Source organism: Arachis hypogaea, chromosome 7, assembly GCF_003086295.3.
Source record: "Arachis hypogaea cultivar Tifrunner chromosome 7, arahy.Tifrunner.gnm2.J5K5, whole genome shotgun sequence".
NCBI classification, from domain to species: domain Eukaryota; kingdom Viridiplantae; phylum Streptophyta; class Magnoliopsida; order Fabales; family Fabaceae; genus Arachis; species Arachis hypogaea.
Genome location: NC_092042.1, coordinates 39,039,746 through 39,053,642, shown reverse-complemented (window position 1 = coordinate 39,053,642; position 13,897 = coordinate 39,039,746). Strand labels below are relative to the sequence as shown.

Here is a 13,897-nt window from a genome sequence, read left to right as displayed (position 1 = left end):
GATGCAAGAGATATTGCAATGAAAGGATAATTGAGCAAGATGAGGACAGAACGATCATCTTTCATGACCAAGGAACAAAAACATTTCTCAAGTTGCTTATCATAAGAAGTTTCCTTGTTAGCGATAATGAACAGCAAACAATCTGGGAAACCTTGAACAAATGGAACTTAGCATTATCAACATGGGTTAGCTGCATCCCCTTAAGCAGATGTTACTGAGGAGGGTGACTGATGGGTAATTGATTGAGAGGACTAGGTAAATTGATCCATTTCAGTCCATGTACTGCAACAAGTATGAACCCTATATTGTTGAACTAAATACCCTTATTGAAACTTGACAGATTCAGTACCACAATTTGCAGCTTCACATATGAGGTGAAAAATCAATAAATTTAACAGGTTTGATGGCAATGTTTGACATTTCATAATAATAAATTAATTAATTTCACATTGAGAAAGATGAAAAGATGACATACCTTCTGTGGGTTATATCGGTTTTCCTTATGCTTTCCACAGTCAATTACATATATCACGTCATCTATTGTTATGCTGGTCTCTGCTATATTTGTGGCTATAACAACCTAGCAGTAGGAAAAGTCAAAATATTTTATCTACAATAGATATCACTAGTGCTGAACAATGTTATTCAGTTACAAAATAATATAAATAGTGGGTTTTCTCAATAAAAGTCCTCTCTTTTAATCTGAAGTCTATACTTTCATCAGAAAAGGCAAAAGAATGTTGTTAAATACAAAGCTTTAGATGTTTCTCAACCTAATAGCTTAATCTTTAAACATGATGGCTTATTGCATGGTGCCAAAGCTCCTATAACTAAATGGTTTGTAGTTTGAATCTTCCTGCCCCTCACATTCTTCAAAATAAAGGTTAAATTTCACACAAGCTTAGGCAAGCTGGAGTCTGCAGGAGTGTGTTAAACAGTAACTCATGCTTTCATCTTACATAGATGTTTGTAAACGTTTACAAGCTGGGATCCTAACAGTAAACAAGATGCAATCAGGCCGAAGCACAAGGGAGAAAACCAAGTGCCACATTTTCTGTTAGGAAAGGGTAATACTAAAAAGAAGGAACGGTTTAGAATTATATTAGTGATTTCTAAGCTGATTTTAAGAATAAAATCTTAAGGGCCATCCTCACCTTACGTGTATTTCCTGGAGGGCGCAAAAACACCTGTTTCTGTTCAGTTGATGCAACCGAAGAATGCAACGGAATAACCCATTCAGAAGAGGGTCCACCAAAGCGGTAAGAGGCAACCAACTTATCATGTAAAAGGTTTATTTCAGAGACTCCCTGACATGTCAAATTATAGCAAGAAGTAAATAAATAAATAACGACTCATACCAACAAAAATTCAGGTAAACGGTTTAGTTAGTAGCTCAGAGAATACCAAATTAGGCTTACCGGTAGGAACACAAGGATGGCACCCTCATTGCAATTTTCATCAATGAAACATATTAGATCTTCTAGAAGATCGTAATCAATGACATCTTCATTCAATCTTTTCTGAACAAAACAGAATTTTGGATGGTCAAATTATAGCCACAACCTAAGGTTGTATACACACTCATCTTAAATAGGACTTACTAGATTTTGTTTAGCTTGTTCACTGTATGACTGATAATAACTTGGAACAAAATATGGATTAGTGTTCTCTTCGGAAAGCAGAGATTCATCACCCCACCCCGATAACATTAGATTCTTCTTCCCCTTGCTATTTGTCACAAGACCTTTCTGCAACTTCTAAATTGAAAATTGAAACAATTCATTAACTAAGACATTAATCAGTAAAAAATAAAAAAATAAAACCTAACTCACTTCAATGATGTAAAAATCATGATTCAATTTTTTCTCCGGAAATACCGGTAGTCTTGCAAAATGGTTTCAGACCATCACAACATTTTCTAAGTTACATAAATATGCAAAACTGAGAAGGTATGGTTTACATGTCATAAAACGGATAATTAAGCTTCAGTTCAACAAAACTAATAAAGGGTAAAAACATTATCTAGAGCCTGCAGAATACCTGCTCCTTGCGAAATGTTGATGTCAAAGAAACTGGAGAATCCGAAGGAAGTCGATAATCGATCTGATCATATATATCCTCAAGAAAATATGTTGTCACTGGATGAGTTCTTCCTTCTGCAGTAACTACAGGACAATGTCCAAAGTATTTTGAGAATAAACTTGAATCAACGGTAGCAGACCTGATTATCATAATTGAATACAAGACACATGGGAATTTCTTAATACTACATAATGGAATTCAATAAAAACAAGTGTAATATACCAATTGTAGGTACAGGATTTACGACATACATTAGAATGACTTTAAGTTTTGTTGATCTTTCAGTGGACTGCTTCTCAATTAGATTCTTCAAAACAATTAGGAGAAAATCACCCTGTAAAAGTTGGAAAGATATATGAGATTGACATAGCTTTAAAGAAAACGAGCAGCTAGAATTCCTATGTAATATTGCAGAATCAGAGGATCAGGTGTCCTCCTTATTAGAATTGAGATTAGACCTAGCCCTCACTCAACCCCACAAGCAATTCTAAGGAAGAAGATTGTGCAAGTTATTATAAATAATTAGGTCATATGCCCGTGGGACTTGGCACATCCAACTCTTGCCCAAGAATGAACATCTAGAATCAAGTTAGCAGGACTATATATCTACAGAAGGCACAGTGCTATACATAGGATAGACTCTAATGCCTAATAAGAACGAGATTAGGCATGCATCTAATTCAATCCAAAAAATCTAACACAACTTTAAGTACATCAATATGTATATTCTGTCCTCATTATTAGTTTTGTTTAACCCAACACTGATAAAATCTAACTTTAATCTGTAGATATAATCATGTGAAACTCATTATTATATTCACAAAATACCTTTTCCTCCAGTATCTAAATTGTTTTGATCTGACACTTTCAGAATTAAAACAAGCAATAAAACAACATAGATACCTACTTTGTTAATGGCATCATCTATATCTTACAAACTTGCATACTTTCAAACATGCATTCATAGATATCTTACAAAAACCTACAAAGATCCAATCAGCCAAGGCATAAAAAATGATAACCGCAAACCATCTCAATTGATTAAACTGACCAATAGAGACCTCTCATGAACTTCATCAACTATGATATGAGTGATGCCAGTCAAACTTTGGTCTCCCTGAAATTTGAAAAAGTCAAAGAATGGCTTAAAATTCAATAAATCAAATGAAATTATAGTTGAATAACTATTAAAATACAAAACAATTTCTTTAAAGACTGCAAGGATACTCTTAATAGAGACAGGAGTTCCGAAAACAAAACAACAAAAACTTTGAATTTGCACTGGTCCTCATTAAAATGCTTGCATACAATAGAATACAAGCTGAATACAGGCTGCCCATACTATATAACAGCATAACATACCATCAATTTTCTGAGAAGGATGCCTGTTGTACAAAACAGAAGCCTAGTTCTCTCATTCCTATCATGACAAAAGTAATTTACACTCTGTAAATGTAATTACCCAGAAAGCAAAGAATAAGCACATATGGGAAAGATAAAGTTAGTGCAATATTTCATTTCCCTTTTAGAATACTTTTGTACATCCATCCAAGGTACTCCATACTAACACATATTTCAAATCTAAGATTTTTTTTTCTTTTCTTTTTTTTGGATAAAACATATTTTCTACTGAGAACATTGTTGGCTTTTATGTCAAATATTTTTCTACCCCCTAACAAATTTCTTCTTCTTTCTATACAAGAAGATGGAAGGATAAGAGATCGTCCTCCTATTTTCTTCTATTCATAGCAAAAACTGATAAACCATGGTTTAAAGTCCAAATCTGAATAAAGTAAATAAAAGAAAGGAAGCAATTCAGTATCACAGAGTAAGAATAGACAACAAAACCAGCAATTCATCGTCTATGGGAGTTGGATTGATGAGCCCAATTTTAATACAATAATAAGCATTTAACAAGAATATGTTGAATAGACAAATGAGCACCTGGCACTGTCAAGTCGAACTTGATAACCAACCAAGGAACCCTCTGAGCCTGGTGAAGGTTCACACCGCTCATCGGCTACCCTTTCAGCTACTGAAATTGCCTGAAACACGACAAAAAAAACATAAGCCAAAAGTAATAAGTGGAAAATGTCGCTTTAAATTTATCCAAACAAAAGTGGTAGCAAAAGCATAAAATTATAATGAAAGCAAGGAAAGTTTTGGCAGATTAAGTCTAACATGTGTTACAAAAAGTTAGACACTAGTAAGCCGAGTGAGACTATAACATAGGCAGGAAACCAACATTTGCTGTTAAGTATCTTGTTTTTTTTTTAATTAAAAAATGTCCAATAAGAACGGAACCTATATTATAGATTATTCACACTATGACTGAGTCTGAGTATGCTATGAGAACACATGCTGATGCTGATGGAACAAAACTAAGCATATAGATTAGTTAATGTGTTTAGCATGGGAATGTGTTACTGATGCTGCCATGTTATTATTATGGCACCATGGCACGATAAAATGAAGTCTTGGGAATAAGCAAGTATTAAATGTGATATTGAAACTTGCTTGTATTTATTTCCGCATATGTTGTTTCACTTCCAGTTTTCTTGTATCCTCCAACAAATTTAATTTGGAATTAGAGTGGTACCATCCATGATAACTTTTATATCAATTATTCCACTGCAGTGTTTCCTATATTTTGGATCCCATCAATTTCACCTCCTCTGTCTCCGCTAATCCCTCCTCCCTGCTCTATTCACCAAATGCAAACCTATTCTAAATGTAGTACAGTCAAAGCCCCAGTTACACCCTACATTAATACTCACATACACCACTCCCTCAAACCCCCCCCCCCCCCCAAAAAAAAAACCAGCACCAACGCACACTGACCTGTTGCCATGAAAGGATAGTACTTGCAGTCTGCACTCCTGAGGAACAAAACCTGGTCCTAGTTGCACTATCAAGCTCAACCCATGGAGATAAGAATAATATAAGAAAAAGGATAAGATCACTATACAAGAGCCCAAAAAAAAAAAGTAATCTATAAAGCATTACTTCCCAATCTATAAACATGTTAGATAGGGAAAGCCTTCTCTATAAAGATCATGAGCATACACCAATAAATGCTAGATATCTAGTCCTATCACATAAAACTTGCTTATCATAAATTTTGTCATAGAAGGTGTATGGATTACGCTCCAGCCAAATACTCAAAATAGTGGTATATACTGCACAGTGACACAATGATTTATTTGCCACTTTCCTACTCTCAAAACAAACAAATCAAGCCAAGAAAAACTGATACAAACAAATCAAGCCAAGAAAAACTGATCTAAGGTTGCAAGACGCACCCCAACACTCATCAAAGATACCAAACAAATTATTCCACAAAAACACAAACAAGGGGCAATGCAAAAACAGATGTGAATTTGAGTCTGAATTTTCCTCGCACATAACACACATCAAGAGAGATAGCCTATTGTGGCCTTCGAACCTGCAACATGTCATTGATGTTAACTCTGTTTAGAGGATGCTTTGGACTTCCAAATAGGTTTTGTCAAAAATGAAAGAGACTGTATTCGAGGATGAGACGATGAGTTAGAAATTACAAAAACGATTTACAACTAAAACTTCCAAAGGAATCAAGAGACCATAACCTTTTGTCAGGGTTGGAAGAAAAGTTGGTGATTGATGGCTATTGAGGTAATATAGACGGCATAATTCCATATTTTGGGATCCTGGCAGCGGAAAGGGAAGCCACAAGTCATGAAGGATGGTATCGCTCTGATACGATGTTGAGGTTGTGGGTTTTAGATATGGAAGAAGGACAAAGAATCAGAGAATAATGATATATACCGAAACTAATCCTAAGAGATATTACTTGATATGTTAAGATGTGACGTAGATATTACAAAATATTCTCTTTATTTTTTAACAATTTCATTGGACAGTAGCTCACTCTAAATGGTAGACACCGGTTCTGAAAAATGTGATAGTGATTTAGCCACCAAGACTACGGTTTTAAATGATTGCCGAAATCCAAGCCCCATTCCTTCTTTGGACAACAATACACCTCCCAATTCACCAAGTTATAATAAATCATATATGAAATTATCACATCTAATCTAGATGATTTCAAATTGCTTCATTTAATTTTAAGATAATGTATCAGGTCTACATTCTGCAACTACACAGTCCATCAATTTTGGAAAAATGCAGCATTCCATATCAAACAGCCTAGCCTTAACATGTTACAAGAAAACTGTTACTAAGTAGACATCTCAATCATAGTTAAAGTAGGATAGATAAGACTGCCAATCCAACAATCGAAGAAAGTAGTAGATAATATATTGGGGAAATAAGCTGATTTTGTACCCACCGCTATTCTCCTTGGTTGTGTGCATATAATATTACAATGTCCACCATGTCCTGACTCGATCATGTCGTCCAATAAAAATTGTGGAACCTACATTAAATGCTAATCAGAGAAGAACTATAGACATATCCATTCACAAAGTCTATAGAAAAGAAGTGTGCCGACGAGTGAAAAAGAAAACATTAGTCAATACAACAGGTAAAAACTCATCACCAGCTGTAGCTAAACAATCACCTGAGTTGTCTTTCCAGAGCCTGTTTCTCCACAAACAACAAGAACATCATTTTTGTTCAACAGTTTCAATATATCAACTTTTATTGCAGCAATAGGAAGTGTAGCTCGCATTTTCAACATATCCTGCAGCTCAAAATAGTTGCCAATGTCATTACCTAAGATATTTTTTGCAGTTGAACTGAAATTTCAGAAATTTTCAACCTCAAGGAATGCCATTGACCATGATATATGTGAAAATATTCACAAAAAATCTTTAAGAGACAGAGAATGATATCTAATAAACTGCATCAATTCATGTCATTTTAAGGATGATTTTGTTACTATAATTTTCGAGACCCTATCTTGTTAGGAATTTATCTTACTCAAGGGATTTTATTACTCCTTATTTGTCTATAATTTTATTGCATCCTTGTTTATCTTACTCAAGGAAGTTATTTATTTCCTTATTTATCAAGGAATTGAGATTAAAAGTCAAGAGTTAATAAACATATAAAATTCAGGCCAATTGACTAGCCATTATTCTAATATCATTTCTCTTATCCTGTTAATAATAATTTTTAATAACACTAGCAAAATACCAACAGAAACTGAATTCAAAAAGGGATCATTTCAGCCTTCTCTTGGATAAACCCTTTTGTAGATCCTGGTGTTTCGATTCCAGGCATCGGATCATATGACCGATAGTGCTGAAAATTTTCCTAATTCCACCAAATATTCTGGAAATTTCAAAATTCTGGAAACCTTTTACCTATCACACTAGTAATATTCTTTTATCTTTAACTAGCATCTGTATTTCATATGATTGCACTATTAACTTTAATTCTTAGTTAGTTACTTAAGCTGAATTCTCACTGGTTGTCTTGTACAATATCAACCCTCGGGGAAGATGATCACAAATAGTCCTAAGGTGGGACATTCTTTTCCACTCCATTTTTCAGTGTCTCCATGTTTTTTCTTGCCTTTTGTTTCTTGCAATTCTACTGGTATTGATTTCCATAATGTGGCAACAACATCTTGGATATCTAAGCTCAAATAGCTGAAGAAAAACTAGTTTTCTTGGTAATAAAGAGTCCCAATCTCTTTGTTCAATTTGATTACAATTCTTGAAAACTTGAGGGGGAAATGTAAAATTCTTCCTTTTCAAACCCATGAATCAAATTCAATACAGTACAATCTTATAGCTGTGTAATTAACTAAAAGCCTGGGTAACAGTAACACAAGAAACACTTTTCTAGTAGATCCATCCAGCTAAAATATATGGTATACACCTCATTTTATTTCTCATTCATTTTAAGAGACAAACCCAAGCAACATAAATCATGTTGAATTGTGAGATAGTATGATCTTATGATTAATCATGCTAAACTTGCACTACATGTCCGTTGTCTTACATTCAATGAATTGACATTCCAAATCGCAAACTATTTGCAGCCAGAAAACTCATTGGATAGGAAAAGTTGACAATTTATGAATAATAGCAGCTAATATACTATATATAAAGTACTTATAAATTATAAAAACTTAGACAAACCTGGTATCTACGTGTTTTCATTTTATTAATTTGAACCTGTCTCAAATAATTACTCTCATTTTCCTTGCTATATGTATCTCCTGCACAAGAAAATTTTATATTCATAAACAATAATAAAAATAACAACAGTAACAAAGAGTCAAAGAAGACAGATAAATGCATTTTTTACCCATCAATCAAACATATATCCAGTAACCCTTGAATTTTACCAGAAGACCAATTTATTTGTTAACGTTCACTCAAACATTAATCAAAATCAGGTGCTGATGAATTGAATTTTGTGAATGCCCTTCATTTCCCACTTTAGTGGGGTCGGTTAAAATGCATCAAATTACGCTATCATGTCATACCATAAACCATTTATCTAGACAATAATGTGAATATATGAATTCCTCTTGATGGTTTCGTCTATAGTTTTTCTAACTCTCTGTACCTTACTATTGGACTATCTTCATCAAATCTGCCTTTTTCTTACAGGAATGTCACAGCCAAACCACCAAAGGTATTGGTGTAGTAGATGTGTAGGGAAGAAGACACATAATTTGGACATTAATATTACATAAGGCTCAGGATCTCCATCAAAGCACTAGTACCTATTTTATTTTAATCCAATTTAAGCTTTTGTCTTACCTTTTGTTCTTGCAAATGGCTCAGGATTGTATGATTGGACTTTTCTCAAGACCTTTCTTCCAATTTATTCGATTGTTGATTTATTTTTTAACCCCAAAAAAAATAAAAATAAAAATAAACTCTGAATTGGCTAACAAGGTTAGCTGTCAATATTTCTTCGGGAAGAGCGATAAGCAGGTACAAATTACCAGATAAAGGAATTAAGGACAAAGGCAGCCATAAAATTCTATGCAGCCAGAGATCTTACAGTTTTATACTTCTAAGAAACACAGTTTCAAGCTGAGGTCAGGCTTATTCATGAAAAACCATTCAAAAGGGAAATGAATGAATTCCATAACTAAAATAAATTAAATAAGAATGGATGAACCTACTCTGAGTAGGTGGCTGATGACTGACAATTGCCGAAGTTTTATTTTCACCGAGTCTATCCAAATTATCTGTTTGTTGAGACTTATGATCTGCAACTTCAACAGACGGAATTGCACCAGAACCATCACCATTTAATAATGAATCCACAAAACTAGTTCTATGATCTTCCTCACTGTCTTCTAGCTTGGCAAATGATTCTCCTGTAAGTTTTGAAAACAGATATCATCTTATGAAAAAAGAGAAGTGCACATACATTATGATTAAAGAATTTAAACCAAACACAATGGTGAAATCAATGTTTCAACGTAATAAAATTTAAACATAAGAAAGAAACACAACCTTCCATCCACTTCATAACAAGAGAACCATAAGGCTCTGTAATTGGCAGATGAACTGGGACGTCAGGAAACATTTGTAACAAAGCATAAGCTGCCACCTTATTCTGTGCATCCTGCAATCAGTAAAACTGCAAAGTTGTATGGACCAGAGAATTTGTTCTCATATCATCTATAACAATTGACAAGACTAGCATGTAAATGAAATCTAGTTGTGTATCCAGTGCACTCTGGAGCCTCTCCTCTATGTGGATAAGCAGTTGTCTTGCTTGCATTTGGCCTAATTGGTAAGGTTCCTTCTTGCATATGTTGCTGACACGTTGGGGTCTATTTGGCCAGGTTGGCTGAGTTTGCCACTGTTTCGCTGTGTTTAATTGAATCAAGCTGAAATCTAAATGGCTTCATCTCAAGGGTGGGTTAGAATATATGATCAAATATAGTCATGTAGATTGACTAGTGATTAGACTAAAAGTTAGTTATTCTTAGGGTGTATCTTAGCTTTAAAATAACTCCTAATGATCCCTTGATACTTCATAAATTGGTTGCAATCAAGCTATGAGTAATAAATGAAAAGTGCAACTTTTATAAAAAATAAACTAGTAAATGAAGAGTGCAGGCCATGCACAAATTTCTGTCAACAATTAAGAACGACTCACCTCTGCAGATTCAAAGATTTCATTCTGATCTGGAAGCTGAAGTGTGACCAGTCCCCCAGCTTTTCGGTTCTTGCCCCTCCCACTAGCTTTACGCAATACAGTCACAGTGTAGGCAAAATTTTTCCCTCTGCCAAGAATTTTATTGAACTTTGGAGCTTCCCAGCCTGATTTCTGACATAGTTGATGAAGAACTGCCTTTGGGATCTTTTTAGGATCACCCTATCGTTATTTAAATTAAAACATCAGAGATAAATACCATCAGACTATAGCAAGATATATAACAAAAATGCACAAACACACTGCTTTCTACTTGATGCTCAGGAAGAAACGATAGAAAAAAATTATTAAATTCCTTTTTAAATAAAAGAAGACATAAGAAATGCACTAACAGGAAGAGGGAAAAGAATAACAGATAAAGGTGGACTAGAAATCCTCCTAAACATAGGAACAAAACAAAAAGAAACCAACAAATACAATAACGGGTCAGTTTAGATTGACTTTGGAATAAAAGTACTTGTTTTGTTTATCTTTTTAAAAAAATCTTTTTTTAACAGACAAAAATTATTTTACATTTGGATAGACTTAAAGAGTTTTCAAGTATTAAAAACGTCTTTTGCTTCTGCTTTTTTTAAAAGCAAGGTATTGTTAGCTTTTAGAAAAAGCAAATAATTTGCTTTTTTTAATAAACATGCTTTTTTTTTAAGACGTATTCCAAATAGGTTTCAGATTAAATAAAAGTACTTTATTTTAAAAAAACGGGTACTTTTTTCACTCAAAAAGCCAATCCAAACTAGCACAACATCTGTTAGTTGAACCCATTACAAAGGCCATGTTCTTCCAACCAAACAAAAATAAAAAACCTACTCTTATCCCAAAAGCTATAGGTCCGTAGTATGAGTCAATATGAGTCAATTTCATTCAAATATAGCATGCAGTATATTCATAATATCCATGAATGCATCCACCAACCAACACAATTACTGTTCCTTCAAACTCTAATGTAAAAGAAATATATTGAGAATAACTGGAAGGCAGTCAAGACACATAAAGTAAAATTAAAATCAATCATCGTGATCCATCATTATAAATAGCCTACAAACTTACCTTCTTCCAGATGCCATCTAAATTTTCTAAATTCTTGCTTTCCAAAAGTCTTTTAAATTTTTCTTCTTTCTGCAGTCTCAAAACATCAGGAGGTAATATTTCATTAGATGATACATCCTCGGAGAAGAAACCACCAAGTTCCACCTCTTCTGCCTCTCCTTCAACAGAATTTTCTTCAATGTGTACAACCAGTGAGGAAGACTTATCAATATTTTCCTCCATGCTACGATGCCCTACATCACTTCCATCAATTACAGCTCCACCAGAGGGCAAATTAGTTTCTGAATAACCTGCTGTGTCACCTGTGTTGGGCTCATGGCCAGACAGGCCAGATGATGCTCTCTCATAGTTAGAACCGATTTGTTGCTCATACTGTAAGGCCAAATCATCATCCGATAATCCTGCTCAGTATAACATATCATCAAATGCGACAAAAAAAGGAGGTCAAAAAAACATAGAAATAAAAAAAGAAATTCAAATTAACCTAGAGCAGACAACTCTTGCTTCAGTTTCCGGATGACATTGCCTGCCTGCTCCTGACGTTTTTTGTCCTTGTTCTCCTTGGCATCTGCAGCTTCTAACCTTGCAGCAAGATACTCCTTGGAAATAACATCATATGGCCTAGGTTCGCAGGACTATTAAGATAGAAACAAATGATAAACTCATCAGACATGAACAAGCAATGTTGCACTCTCCCAGAACATTAATAGAGACCAAGCAGAACAAAGACATTAAATTTTCTAACAAACAGCCCCTTCTACCGGATAATGCAGATTGCAGACACAGACCTGTTTTAGTATATAGAATTACTGACCTGATCAAACAAACTACCAAGAAAATGCACTATTTAAGCAAACAACTTCAGCAATCAGGCCACTCAAACCAGGAACTTGCATATGTTAAATACCATTAACAAATGTTATCACATCTTACTAGTGCTTACTGCAAAATTTATTAATAAAAGTTTGAAAAAATGAAAACAATTACAAAGACAACTGATATGACTGATCAGAACTCTTTTAAAAAGAAATGAAACTTATAACCTAAACATGCCAAACCCAACAACAAAGAGGAAGATAGAAAGAAAATGAGTACCTCAATCAAAAAGGAAGCATGAAGGGTTAAACCTACTTAAAACCCAACCATAGCAGTGTAAAAGGTGGTCAATGTAATTTAAGCTTGAAAATATAAATACCTCCTTTTTGGCACTGACACTACCCCCATAACAAATGTCATCTTCCCAAGTCTTAGATTCATCCTGAATATATCACGAAATCAAATCGATAACTTTTACAGAGACAATAATATACAGCAGTTTTATTCTTCATACAAATGCTTGTCAATCATTACCTTTTCCTCTTCCTCTTCCTGTTGCTCAACATATTTCTTTATCCAATCTGCTTGAGATGGTTGTACAGAATCTAAACTATCATCATTCCAATGTCTCTCTATTAAAACAGAAAATTCCGGCGCCTGTTCCTCCTCAGTCGTATCAGATGCATTTTCCGCAGAAGCCGAACCATCCCGTGGATTAAATATAACTCCAACAGATCCCCCTAACAAGACTCAAAACAAAATTACAAAACGGGAGGTAAAATATCAATGTCTCAATATAAAATTATATCAGTAAAATTTTATACAATTACTCCAATCAATTACTCAATACATAATACGAACTAAAGTCGACAAGTTAATTGAATAACAAACATTGCAAACTTTTACCTTGAGTGGAATGAGTGGAAGTTCCAGTAGAAAATTTGAGCGGAAGTTCGTTGCCCGGCAAATTCAAGCATAACCAATCAAGAGCTGATTCAAAAGTAGCAGCTTCCTTGAGAGCGGAGAGAGCAAGCTCAACGTGGCGATTAGTGAAACCTTCGCAAGAGAGCTTCTCGTAAAGAGATTTAAGCTTCTTGGCCTTCTGAGCCCTCGTTAGGGATGACGTCGCATCATCAACGGCGGGGAGAGGCGGTGGAGCAGACGCAGGTGCCGAATTGAGAAGCAGGCGGCGGAGGCGGCTCTCGTTATCGGCCGAAATCTGCAACCTCGGAGCAGAGGAAGCCGAAGCGTGGGGCTTCTTCTGCTTCTGATTCTGATTCTTCTTACTCTTTTTTGGCGGCATATTTCTATTTTGCTAATTAAGCTTTCCCTTTGCCTCGCTCTTTTCTCTTTGCTCCTCCGATCATGATACGCAGTAACCAGCAGACCAGACCATTGAAGCTTAACGCCCTAAAATTTCTTTCGGGAGTTTTCTTTTGGGGGGCAATTGTCTACCTCCACTCCCAACTTCTGTTACCTTCTTATTCTTGGTTTGAGATAATGACCAAGGTAATGACCAAATCAATACTCGAAAGATTCAAATACTCACATTTTGATACCTTACTATTGTTATTGACAAAATGATTCTTAAAGAATTTTAAAATTTAACAAGCGTATTATGAGTTATATTTTGATGACATGGCAAACCCCCCTTCTCACTACCACTACCACTACCACTACATTTTGATGACATGGCAAACCCCCTTCTCCTACTCCCACCCCACCTTACTTCTTCCTTTCTTCCTTTCCAACGCACTTCTCATTCTCCTCCCTCCTCTCCTTTCTGAATGCATTCTCCCCATCCTGAACCCTA

General features: G+C 34.9%; 1 protein-coding gene across 2 annotated transcripts in view; it reads right to left on the bottom strand.

Moving 5' to 3' along the window:
• Positions 1-13,646, bottom strand: part of LOC112702951 (DExH-box ATP-dependent RNA helicase DExH7, chloroplastic) — a 29,566-nt gene extending 15,920 nt beyond the window's left edge. The window contains exons 1-20 of one of the 2 annotated variants that reach the window (XM_025754199.3): positions 12,991-13,646; positions 12,619-12,824; positions 12,464-12,526; positions 11,753-11,903; positions 11,269-11,669; positions 10,165-10,383; positions 9,513-9,624; positions 9,176-9,373; positions 8,175-8,254; positions 6,644-6,766; positions 6,413-6,499; positions 4,027-4,127; positions 3,445-3,502; positions 3,134-3,199; positions 2,334-2,416; positions 2,041-2,221; positions 1,602-1,757; positions 1,419-1,520; positions 1,155-1,307; positions 476-580 (exon numbers count right to left, since the gene is read on the bottom strand). In XM_025754199.3, coding sequence (XP_025609984.1) covers positions 476-580; positions 1,155-1,307; positions 1,419-1,520; positions 1,602-1,757; positions 2,041-2,221; positions 2,334-2,416; positions 3,134-3,199; positions 3,445-3,502; positions 4,027-4,127; positions 6,413-6,499; positions 6,644-6,766; positions 8,175-8,254; positions 9,176-9,373; positions 9,513-9,624; positions 10,165-10,383; positions 11,269-11,669; positions 11,753-11,903; positions 12,464-12,526; positions 12,619-12,824; positions 12,991-13,387 — 3,042 coding nt within the window. In that variant the 5' untranslated portion in view covers positions 13,388-13,646. The remainder of the gene's footprint in view (positions 1-475; positions 581-1,154; positions 1,308-1,418; positions 1,521-1,601; positions 1,758-2,040; positions 2,222-2,333; positions 2,417-3,133; positions 3,200-3,444; positions 3,503-4,026; positions 4,128-6,412; positions 6,500-6,643; positions 6,767-8,174; positions 8,255-9,175; positions 9,374-9,512; positions 9,625-10,164; positions 10,384-11,268; positions 11,670-11,752; positions 11,904-12,463; positions 12,527-12,618; positions 12,825-12,990) is intronic. The other variant, XM_072199392.1, reaches the window with a different exon arrangement.
• Positions 13,647-13,897: the final 251 nt, after the last annotated feature.